Genomic DNA, 12,875 nt, shown 5'->3' on the forward strand with positions numbered 1-12,875 from the left:
GTCTGTCTGTCTCTGTCTCTCTCTGTCTCTGTCTGTCTGTCTGTCTGTCTGTCTGTCTGTCTGTCTGTCTGTTTGTCTGAGAGAGAGAGAAAGAGACAGAGACAGACAGAGAGAGACTTTTTTTTAACATCTCTGTTTACATCTCTTTTAACTTCAATAAAGTGATGTTAGTATATGATCAGGTTATTGGCTCCAGTTATTACATTTGTAAAGGTTCAGGACTTTTATTACATTATTGGCTTATTAGAGTCAGTCTGTCCAACACTTTGGTCCTGATTTAAATATCTGAACACATTTTAGATGGATTGTCATGAAGTTTGTTTCAGATATTCATAATATCTGTCTGTACATCTGTTTGTAAGTTTGCTCTTTGTGTATCTCTTGAACTGTTCCTCCTGTCAAATCCACACTTGGTGGGTGTGTGGCTGGGGACCCAAGGGAGTGAAGTGTCCAATTTCATGCAATGTGGACACACATTGTGTTGGCATACTTCATCTCGGTGTGGTATGCTGAATGTTTTGCTGCTGACAGAAAAGCTCTGCAGAGGGTGATAAAAATGGCAGAGAGAACCATCGGCTGCATTCTGCCTTCTCTGGAAGACATCTCCAGCTGCTGGTGCCTCTGCAGAACTATGAAAATCAAAGACTGCTCCCCGCAGGTCACAAACTGTTCTCTCTCCTGCCCTCTGGTAGGACATACAGGAACTTAAAGGCACGAACAAACACACTCAAAAACAGTGTTTACCCGTGGGCCCTCAGGCTGATAAATCTTCAGTCTTAAGTGCAATACTTTTATTAGTTATATTTTCTTACACTATTTATTGCCCAATTGTATGATTGTTTATGTTGTCTGTCCTATTGGTTCCTTTTTTATTGTTTGTGTTTATTGACTACTCAGCAAGCTATGCTATTCTATTCTATTCTATGATATTCTATTCTCTTCTACGCTCTGCTATTCTATTCTATTTAATATGAATAAACTTTGCCCCCCAACTTTATTGACCCCTAACCTTTCATTCTCTATGTAATTGATGGACTGATGTTGCTGTAGTTCCACTCAGCTGCTGCCTTGCTGCTACAGCTGTTTTCCCCTCTCCCTACAGGCACTTGTTTGTTTTAGTTATGCTGATTTAGTTATTTTCTTTGCTTTCATGCACTTTACTCACACACACCCACATTCTCCACTCATGCATGGCATCCTACTGATATCACTGACTTACACACCCCATACTTTACACATTTAATAAACAACCAGAGGCAGGTGACACTCCCATCAGTCTCAGATGTACTTTGTGTACAAACTACAATGATGAACACAGTAAACATTACTCCTTCTTATCATCTGCATCTCAGCATTGGAATTGTGAGGAGGTTACATTAGAGTTAGAGTTAGAGTTAGAGCCTTGTAGGTTCCAGCTGTGTGATGTGCAGGGTGTGGTGCAGCTTACTGGGTGTCTCAGTGTGCAGAGTTCATACAGGACACAGCCCAGAGACCAGATATCCCTGCAGAGAGGACACACACACACACACACACACACACACACACACAGAGTAGGGATTGAAAATGCACCGGACATTAATTTTAGACAAACTCATAGACAATCTCTGGTGATTTTTTGGTATCTCCTTTGTATCCCTAAATGTCCCCCGAGCTCTGTGCGCTGTTTTCAAACTCAAGAGATTCAAGGAGCGTAACTATGAAGTCACCATGAAGCTGCACTTTCAGTACATCTTGTCTTGTGTAACTTGACATATTTCTTGTTGAAACAGGATGCCCGGGTGGAGCTAAACACGCCCCCTCCTCCTCCTCCCCCATCCCCTTGAGCTTAAGTCATGAACAGCAGAAACAAAGAGACACTGAAGTAAAAAGGTTTTCACCTCTGTAATGAGTAATACAACTGCTTTGGTGTTTGCTTTTGGCGTGTGTGTGTGTGTGTGTGTGTGTGTGTGTGTGTGTGTGTGTGTGTGTGTGTGTGTGTGTGTGTGTGTGTGTGTGTGTGTGTGTGCGTGCGCGTGTGTGCGTGTGTGTGTGCATTCTTTTACTGTCTTTGTGAGGACCTGTCTGGGCAGATTTATACCATTACATTGAGGATATTTTTGGAAATTGTGGACATTTTCCCCCCTTCTTTAAAGGTTTCAGTGTTATGTTTAGACTTGGTTTAGGTTTAGGTAAGGGTTTGGGGCCAGGACATGGATTATGTCATTGAAAGTCTCACAAGAATAGAAATATGGACATGTGTGTGAGTGAGTGTGGGAAAGAGGAAGCAACAGTGAACTAAGTCAGCTGTATCAAAACAAGACAGCAGAAGAGCCATGGTCTCTCTAAACACGCACACACACACACACACACACACACAAACACACACACACACACACACACACACACACACACACACACACACACACACACACACACACACAGAGGAAAAGAGAATGATAATTACTTTGAGATGTTTGCATCTGTGAGTTTGCAACACATCTGCGTTCCCTGTCAGTGTGTGTGTGTGTGTGTGTGTGTGTGTGTGTGTGTATGTGTGTGTGTGTGTGTGTGTGTGTGTGTGTGTGTGTGTGTGTGTGTGTGTGTGTGTGTGTGTGTGTGTGTGTGTGTGTGTGTGTTTGTACTTGTTGAAGTGAACACCCCTCTGACTGAATGTGCTGCAGTGTGACCAGATGATGACATCATGATTACAGAAGTGCTCTAATCAAACACACATGACTGATGGATGGTCAGTCAGGGTCATGAACAGACACTGTCAGGAGTGAAAATGCAACAGGGCCAATCCAAGGTGATGACTGACATTTGACCTCAGTATATTCATGTGGATCTACAGTATTCTGTGATTATGTTAACAGTGCTGTGTGAGGAGCCTGAACACTGTACGGTGGTGGGTGGGGCTGAGCTTTTTTTCTTTTTTCTTGTTTATTTTGATTGTTGAGTAATTAAATGTTCTATTTGTAAGAATCAGAAATTCCTTATACCAAATAGTTGAGAAGCAAGTTCAAAGAGAATAGTTGACAAAATGACATTAGAAGAGAGCGTGGTTCGATATCATAAAAAAAGAGAAACTATTAAGATGATAGGAGTGTTTTAAATGCTCAAATGAATTGCTATTGTACTATATTAAATGTAATGTTCAAATACTAACATCGAGTACTGTCATAGATACTTATTTATCTTAGAACATGCATAATATACCTTTCTTTTTTCACAGTAACTGATAATTGGTTGTTTTGATGATTGAGTTACAGCAGCTAGTGATGTCAGGACTTTGGCTGTTTGTAGTAAGAGTCACTGAGGTTGATGGGTACTTTTCAAAATGATAATGAATCAACATGATTAGCCCCATTGTATATAGCTGGGTCCTGAATCTTTACAAACACCTAAAAATCATCAGCAGGTCAGCACTCAAATGAAATGTATTAATGCAAACCATAGCAAACTGAGAAACTAAATGGACATGTTGAATAGCAATGGAAGTAAGCTAAACCTGCAGTCAACACTAGGGCTCAACCAACACTGGATTTTTGGGGCCGATGGCGATACCGATATTAGGGAGTAAAGAAATTCTGATCTGATACATAGAGAATATACATAAACACGCTTTTTTTTTCAAATGTGGTTACCAAATACATGTGACAATAATATGCAATGGAGACATGGAATTTTACAGTTTAAGAATAAATTTAGCACACTGAAACAGTAAACTTCATAGGGATTCAATATACATAAAATTCTGCCTATCAGCACATATTAAAATATCGGCACATATATATTTTGTATATATAAGCTTATTAACACAGATACTGATATATCTGTGATGGGTCAATATCGGCTGATAATATCGGTTGACTGATATATCGGTCGGTCTCTAAACAACACTGATGCTTTATACCATTTGCATAAAATATCTTAAAGTACCAGACAATATATGCATCATAGTATACTGTTATTGCACAGATATTGTTATTACTAGACTATATCATTTGATACTAACAGGAAATGATGTAAGATCTATTTTCAAAAATGTATTTTTGTGCTTTTGTTGATGTTTCTGTAGCTTCCTCATCAAACACATGTAATAAGACATCTTTATACTGATATTCTGTAGTGAGCACTTAACATACTGAAAACTTTGTTGGGACACAGTTTAAACAAATGTATCAGAATATTCATTATTCACAGGGTTAGTGATCAGAACTAATGGCTCATTGTTTGAATTTCTGGCTCTCTAAGTTCACTTTCTGGTCAGAACTAAATGTCCACCTTCTGCTTTTCAGTTGTAGACGCTTCATCAAAACATTTCAGCTACTGGAGGTACACATGTCAGTCTCAAGCCAAGACATACAAATGACCACAGTTTTTATTAAAGCTTCAGTATTCCTCATGATGATACATGTGTCTGTTGGAGTTCTACCCTGACTTTGTTAGTATCCATGTGAAGCCACTGAAGCTCATTACAGAATGTCAGAGAGAAAGTCATTCATGGCAGTTCTGTGCAGAGTGACGACAATACATACGTCTTGTTGTTGTAGGGCTGATTCTCACAGATCTCTGGGGAGAGGTAGTACGGTGTCCCAACACAAGTCCTGGCCAGCTCCATGGTGCTGCACAGCCACAGGGCACAAACATAACACACTCAATAAAGTGTGACCTCCAACCTTAAATATGTTTTTCTATTTCTACAGTTTTCAGTTTTCACAAACATTTATCAGATACAGAGCTGCTGCAGAGGTAGAAACACTTCTATTGGCTAAGCCAGGGCAAAGCTTTTCAAATGATGAGCTTCTATTGATGAGAAGCTAGTAAGGATACATTGCATGTGACGCTGTTCACAGGTCCAGTAAAATCTTGGTCACATTGTGGGTCAGACTGTACAGTATCAGTTTTGAGGCATGTAGGATTGGGTGATGAATGCTTATTTTATGATGTAAACCAGGGATGTCAAACATACGGCCCGCCAGCCAGAATCGGCCTGCTAAGGGATCCAATCCAGACCACTGGATAACTTTGCAAAGTGTGATGCCAGGTTAAACTGTGAGCAGCCTACTTCATGTAGAATGCTGCTTTAGAGGTTTTTCCACTCTGACCAGAATACTGTCTGAAAAACCAATGAATACATATTGTGCACATATCATATTTCATACATTGAACATTAATCAACGGCTTCTGTGCAAAAGAACCTGAAAAAAACTGAGACATATTATTGTTGAATCTACACTCATTTTTCTTAACACGTCTCAGGCGGTTCATCTGTTTTGTGAATAGATAGCTTATTATAGTAACGTTATATTAAATATTATATTTATTATATATTTCTTAAGTTATATATTACGTTATTATTCAATGGTTTTGCTTTTCTGGCTCACTTGACATCAAATTGGGTTGTATGTGGCTGCTGAACTCAAATGAGTGTGACACCCCTTGATGTAAACAGGAAACAAGACCAAAGACTCACTAGTTGCTTCTTTTCACCTGCTGGGGAGCAGCTTCACCTGGAGGGCATAACATGGGGGGCATTCCATCACTTATGTACAGGTGCCCTGACCAACCGGTAACATTAGTGCAGTGACAAGGGCATAATCCCTCACTGGCTTCTCACAAGCCAACACTGCCAGTTGTGTTTACAATGTTCAGCTGATCTGAAGCAGATTGGCATTGAACTTGAGTGCAGAGGTAGTCCTCAGTGCTGTTTATTTATTACATTGCCTCTTAATAGACAGCAGCAGATGACTTCAGACAGTCAGATTTAACAGGTCTGCATTCCTTACCTCTAAGTGTATAAAACAAAGTAAATGAATGATGAAAAACACAGTATGTTTTAATGTCATTTATCTAATTTCTTATTTTATTTTTCACTTATTTCCTTTCTTATCCCTGCCCTCTATACTGCTGTAACTTGTGAATTTCCCCCCAGGATAAATCAAGTCAGCTAGTCTGGGGTGAAAAACTGAAAATACATACACAGTGTCATTTATAAGACACACATTTGTTAATTGTACAGACTTCAGGCCAAGCTGTATTTCCATAAGCATATGTGTTTACATGTCCCGGTCGACAGTGTGTGGAATGATAATGACTTGTTTGGAGGTCTTCCATGTGTTACAGAGCCCTCAGTGATAAACAGCTGCACTGTTTGAGTGTGTGTGTGTGTGTGTGTGTGTGTGTGTGTGTGTGTGTGTGTGTGTGTGTGTGTGTGTGTGTGTGTGTGTGTGTGTGTGTGTGTGTGTGTGTGTGTGTGTGTGTGTGTGTGTGTGTGAAGATGACACTGACTTACTTATTCAACATTCTTGCGATTCCAAAGTCCCCGAGCTTTGCTTTCATCCCTCCGTTGGTTAGAAAGATATTCTAGACCAGAGGGAGAGAAGGAATGAAAGCATGTCTGTGTTCCAACAGAAAAACAGTGACTGGGCATGTATCATGTGTGCCTGAATGTGTGTGTGAGGAAGTAGATATAACTGATGAAAGATGGTAATGGTAGTGAACAGAGTGTGTTCTGTGGTCAGTTGTGTCAACTTATTCTGGGTGTTGGCACACAGCGAGGTCTTTGTTCAGAACAAAGATGAGCCTCAGACACTTTGGACGTACAACCCTCTGAACTCTAGAATTAATAATACTATCAAATTAAAAAACTTAACATCAGAGTAAGTGGATAATGTTGTCAATCATGTGCAGGTTCCATTAGGAATGCCTGATGTACATTCTGTGGGTTACGAGGCTCAGTTAAAGTATAGTATCAAATATTGTACAGTCACAGTTTCCAGCAGCAGTTGTGATCTGATTGAATCCATAATGACACTTTATACATCCTGGAACAATACAGACAAACAGATACTAAACATTTTTCCTCATTTTCACATTTTTTCTTTTTAAATGTTTTGATTTGAATATTCAAAGTCAGATTCCTCAAACTCATAACTGCACAAACTTTTTGTAAATTGCTCGTTTCAGCCTAATGAATGTCAACCTGTACATAAAGAGGGTTAGTTTGATCATGAGCATAATCAAGCTATGTGAGGCCACCTGCTCCATTCCATATATGGATAGCTTCCATTCACCACTATCAGAAATCAACAGATAAAAAGAAAACAAATGTAATGGTTTAAGTCATTTATCAAGTAAAAACATCAAAATGTCTCTTCAGCTTCTCTAATGTGAGATTTTGTAATTATCATTGTAAATCTGAATATATTTGGGTATGGATTAATGGTCGGAAAAAACAAGCAGTTTGAAGATGTCACTGTTGGCTCTGGGAACTGTTCTCTGTGAAACAATTACATAGAAAATAACCAACAGAATAACTAACAATGAACAACGACAAGGCTGGATTAATACTTTAAAAATATTTTGAGCTTGTTTGTAATTAGTGTTTATGGTAATTATCCTGAGTAACATTAACTACCACTGCTCACTTTTAAGGCAAAATGTAAACGGTTCATTATGAAAATGACAAAGTAACTCCTTGAATTGTAATTATGACGGTTTCAGTAGAGCACTGGTTATTAAATGTATATATATGGACTACTTACACATTCAGTTGGTCCATTATTGTCTGTCAGGCTTTTTCTCTCAGTTTAATTATATCTGACTTATTTCTCTTTGAACATTTATGTTTCACCTCCTCATTAGTTTCCACTAGAAACTGTTGCTCACTTGGTGAGAGGTGTGCGGCACGTGCTTGTTCCATGTCATCAGTAAATCTGTGATCGATCGAGTGGTCTGTGTAAGAAAGCCATGAACACACACTTATCTGAATTACTTAGACCTGGCTTGACATAGGTGCAACAGATTAAGCCAGGATGCACTGATGAGACTTGGTCAAGCCTTGGTTCTTCAGTGATCCTGGATTTCTTAATTCTAGTTCAATAAACCAAGTGCTGAAATACTGCTGCACTCACAAATCACAAGACAATGATACAGTGGATTAAATCATCTCAAGGCAGTGTATGGCTCAAGATGATGGTAATATTAGTGTTCTCTGAAAAGCACCCAAGCAGACAGCATGGCAGTTATTACTGGTATGTGACTGAGTACACAACAATGCCATCCTGATGCACACACAGCACAGCTGATGCACGTTTCAAAATAAGTGTCACTAAGTGAGTGAGGCAACTTCACACATTGCAAAAGCCAACATATAATGCAAATGACAAATCAAGTCGAACAAAACAGCATCACACCACAGTGATGCAAAATGCATGTTAAGCAAACAGCATAACAAATAAATGAATCCATAAGTTCAGGTGCTAAAAGTCCAGCTCTCAATCTTACTGCAAATATGACTTTTTTTTCTTTTTTTGACTTCTCCACTGGGCTTTTGGATACAGCCGGGCCGGCGCTGTCCATTTTCCGCTAAGTGATCAATTTTTTCAGCACACCAGATGATACAAACTAACCACAGTGACACGCTGACCAATCGTTACTTTCCCAGCTGTGAAGATGAGAAATGAAACAATCAATCATGACATTTTATTTTGTTCGCATGAAAGCTACAATATCAACACCAAGAGAGTGTGTCTATTTCTGTGAAGTCTGACCAATCACGGATTCAAGGCAAGGCAGCTTTATTTAAATAGCGCATTTTATACCCTGGAGCAACTCAATGTGCTTTAAATACAAACAAACGAAGGTCCCCTTAGTGTTCGAGGGCCCCTGGGCACTTGCCCAGATTGGCCGTATGGTAGAAAAATGGATCAAATGATATCAGACGTGGAAGCAGGCAGATGGTCGCCCACTTAGAGTCCAGTTCTGCCTGAGGGTTCTTCCTGTTAAAAGGGAGTTTTTATTTGCTGCTGTTGCCAAGTGCTGCTCATTGGGGAATGTTGTGTGCCTTTAAATTAAATGAAAGAGTACAGTCTAGACTTGCTCTATGTGTAAAGTGCCTTGAGATGACTTTTGTTGTGATTTGTGGCTAAATAAATACAAGTTGATTGATTGATTGATTGATTGAGTTTAACCTAAAGGTCTGAGTGTTTTTGTGTAATGAAATGTCTGTCAGTCCCTGCTTTGTGCTAACTTGACCTTCATGTGTAAGAGCTGGATGTGTGTGTGTGTGTGTGCAGCAGTGATGCACGTCAGATACCTGAGATTTGATGTCTCTGTGGAGAATCTCCCTGTCGTGGATGTGTTTGAGGCCCAGGCAGATCTGAACGAACCAATCCACGATCTACGAACACAGCACATTGTCACTGTGTGTTTATCTGTGTGTGTGTATGTGTGTGTGTGTGTATGTGTACCTTCGCCTCAGTGAAGGCGACTCCTCTCTGCATGTTGATCTTCTTCATCAGATCTCCTCCGTCACAGTACTCCATCACTATACACAGACTGCCCCTCTCTACACACACAAACAGTATTTTTGACATCAGTGCAAATATACTCAAGCACAAACCTGCTGACATAAAGAAATGATTACACATTGATACCTTCACTACAGAGGTACACACACCTTGAAATGAGCGGATAAAGGTAACGATGTTGGGGTGTTTCATCTTGGACATCAGCGTCACCTCTTTCATAGACGCTTCCTTTTCTCTCGCTGACATCTGGGCAGTAAAGACACGTTTAAACCCTTCCTAACTGTGTAAATGCATATCAACCTCTGTAACAACTGGTTACATTTAATGAACTCTTAAGGATTTTGAATTGGTTTGATATTTAATTATAGTGTTTTGGTTTGCAGTCTATTGTCCTGTATTGTGTAGCTTAATAATGAATTGTGTGTATTATGTACTTTAATAATGAATGTTTCCTTTTCTTTCTTTTTTTTAAAGATTTTTTCGGCACAGACGCCTTTATTTAACAGTAGACAGACAGGAAACAGGAGAGAGAGGGGGGTGTGACATGCAGCAAAGGGCCTCCGGCCGGGATTCAAACCGGCGTCGGCTGCGTATGTGGCATGCGCTCTGACCACTCGACCACCTGCGCGCCGAATGTTTCCTTTTTGAATTTTTTTATTATGAATTTATTATACACCATATTTTAATAACTCGTCTAATTTAAGGGTCTGTTTTTGGACGTCTGTCTACAGGCTTGCTAGGAGCTATGTGAGCTAAATGCTAATGTCTGCATGCTAACATATTCACAATGACAATGCTACCAAGCTGATGTTTAGCAGGCATGTTAGCCTGCTTAGCCTGTTCACCATATTAACTTAGCATGTTTGTCACTACTGTAGCATGTGGTTGTTCACAAACAAAGTTTAGGGATCACCGAAGTTATTAGAGGAGGTGGGGAGGTTCATGACTAATGGAAATCCATCCCAACAATAGTTGAGACACTATATGAAAAGACATCAAAGTCAGAAGGTTTCATCCTCTGGGATCCATGAATGTCATTAAATAGTATCATGAGAAGTCAGTCCAGTAGTTGTTGAGATTATTTAGTCTGGACCAATTAGCACTGCCATGTGTAGAGACATGTCCCTACAAAGACAAACATAGCCTTCTGCTTAACTCTGGTACATTTACAGTAGACTAGACTAATGTGCACTGCCATGTTAAATAAATGAATACATAAATAAATAATAAATACATTTTAATCCTCTAGTAAAGGTACCATACTATGATGGGAAAATACAAGAGTACAAGAGAAATCCTGTTGCATGTTATTGTTGTTGCCTTGCTACTTGATATGTGTAACAGGTAGGTGACTTTATAGTAATGTGTCATATTTTATGAGTTTATCATCTCTTAAGCATGTCAAAACTCATCTTAAAAATAACAACAAACTACATTCATCACAATTTACTTACAGTAAATAGGAAATACATGTGTATAAAATGCAGCAGGATGGAAAAAACTTCTGCACCACAGTGGATAGAAACGCTGACACAGTGACCTCTGGTCTGCTTTGATCCCATTTCATTTCCCTGTTAAATAAAATGTAACTGCCAGGCAAAGGTTTCCCAGCCAAAAGAATTTATTTACATTGTTTATAGAAAGCAGTTGTCCTGGTTGTTTTTAGTGTTTTTTCTCTCTCTATAGAATCAAGTATTTAATGTTTAATCACAACTGTATTAAACAATGTACATACAGTGTATACACACTTCATTTACAGTACCAGATAATAAAGTTGACTGACTATTTCATTATTCGTTACAGAAATACATGCTATTGCAAGATAAAAGTTCTGAATAAAAGTGAACTCTACTTACAAAACAGTATGTTGTTGTTGTCCCCCCCCCCCCCCCCCCAAAAAAAGTATTATATGTTTTGTTTTTTTAAATCAGTGCACTGATGAATAACAGTGTTGGAGAGACACTGTTCATATGCTGCAGTTTTACCTTCCTGAGGTTGATCTGTTTGACCACACACTGTCCGTCTCCACCTCCTCCTTTGTCTCTGACCAGGAAGGCCTTCCCAAACGCACCCTCTCCAATCTGACTGATGACTTCATAATTGTTCATAACACCGAAAGACCTGCAACAAAAAAACACAGAAATGTGCAGATTCAAATACATAATAATTGAGGCTGAACAATATGTCATAATGCCAGGTGATGATCTGTTTCTTGATTTTGACAGTAGACATACTGTGAGAGGATATGTTGAGGAGACACAAAATACCCTCAAATAATAAACTGTCAATTTAGTAGGACAGTATTATTGTTGTTTTAGTAGTATACTGCATTCAAATGAGAATGAAATACACATATACATATATATATATATATATATATATGTGTGTGTGTGTGTGTGTGTGTGTGTGTGTGTGTATATATATATTTGTATAAAAATGACATAAAGTATCAAATGTAGTGTTCATTAAGCAGTTAGACCCTGTTAGAGTTACATTATATAACTGTTTATTTACAGTCTTGAGTGTGTTTTTCTTGTTGTCTGTGTATGCAGCATTACTAACTATTTGATTTACCTTTGGTTATTTTCATCACATTTAATAAGCAGATGATTTTGCATGTAAACCATTGATCATAGAAAACATGACCAGCTGGGGTTAAGTATGTTATAAAGGACAGGTAAAGCTCCTCCACACACAGTATGGAGTCTACTTGGTTACTGTGATGAACTCATAGCCAGATCTATTCCTTCTCATTGCAAACACTCGTACTCTAATTGAAGCTGTTTTAACGTTAATAAAAAACTTTATAAACGCTTCCACGGTTATCATAATCACAAGACAAGAAAAACGATGGAAAGAGTCCGTTGCCATGGAGACAGATACACAGGCGACTAACTTCATGTTAGCGTCAGTTAGCCGTTAGCCTATCATAAGTTCAGTATCAATAAGGAATGATGGTTTTTAGGATGTGTCACATAAGAATAATCTCCACTTACCTTTTACAAAGCTGCTTGTTCTCAGAGAAAGGACTCACATACTGAAACACTGCCTCTAACACACAACGCACAGCATGCTGGGACTTGAAGTTTTTAAGGCTCAGTTTGCATGATGCTTCTATTTCCTGCGTTGGATATGGCTGTGAACTGAATATGAACCTGATCTCACAGAAATACGTGACAGGGGCACGACCCCTGTTAACACTGAATTCCGTGGTAGGGACACGCAATGTGTCACATTTACGTGTCCCCATCACGGAAACAATACCAATGTAAAATCAATGGGAATCCTCTTTCGTGGTGGACACATGGATTCACTGGTTCATTCTAATAACAGCCTATAAAACTATTGATTATATTATTATTCATGTGGTAAAATGCTAAAAGAGGAAAGTATTTCCCTTTTTAATAACGTAAAGGTAAATATAATAACTACCTCATTACACCAAAATGACAGTTATATCATACACAACCTGTTTTTAGACAACACATCGTATTTAATGCACTATAATAAATTCAGTTAAATGTCTATTAAAATTAACGATTAAATAAAAGATTTATAGATTAGAAAACAGTATTACCGCTC

At 38.7% G+C, this 12,875-nt stretch overlaps 1 protein-coding gene across 1 annotated transcript in view; it reads right to left on the reverse strand.

Moving 5' to 3' along the window:
• The window catches only part of LOC133993301 (serine/threonine-protein kinase Nek5-like), a 27,561-nt gene extending 16,160 nt beyond the window's left edge, over positions 1 to 11,401 (reverse strand). Inside the window, exons 1-7 of the mRNA XM_062432217.1 lie at positions 11,279 to 11,401; positions 9,443 to 9,539; positions 9,234 to 9,331; positions 9,080 to 9,163; positions 6,275 to 6,345; positions 4,518 to 4,604; positions 1,448 to 1,502 (exon numbers count right to left, since the gene is read on the reverse strand). Of these exons, the coding sequence (XP_062288201.1) occupies positions 1,448 to 1,502; positions 4,518 to 4,604; positions 6,275 to 6,345; positions 9,080 to 9,163; positions 9,234 to 9,331; positions 9,443 to 9,539; positions 11,279 to 11,401 (615 nt within the window). The remainder of the gene's footprint in view (positions 1 to 1,447; positions 1,503 to 4,517; positions 4,605 to 6,274; positions 6,346 to 9,079; positions 9,164 to 9,233; positions 9,332 to 9,442; positions 9,540 to 11,278) is intronic.
• Positions 11,402 to 12,875: the final 1,474 nt, after the last annotated feature.

The sequence above is a fragment of the Scomber scombrus genome, chromosome 13, assembly GCF_963691925.1.
Source record: "Scomber scombrus chromosome 13, fScoSco1.1, whole genome shotgun sequence".
In the NCBI taxonomy this organism is placed as follows: Eukaryota; Metazoa; Chordata; class Actinopteri; order Scombriformes; family Scombridae; genus Scomber; species Scomber scombrus.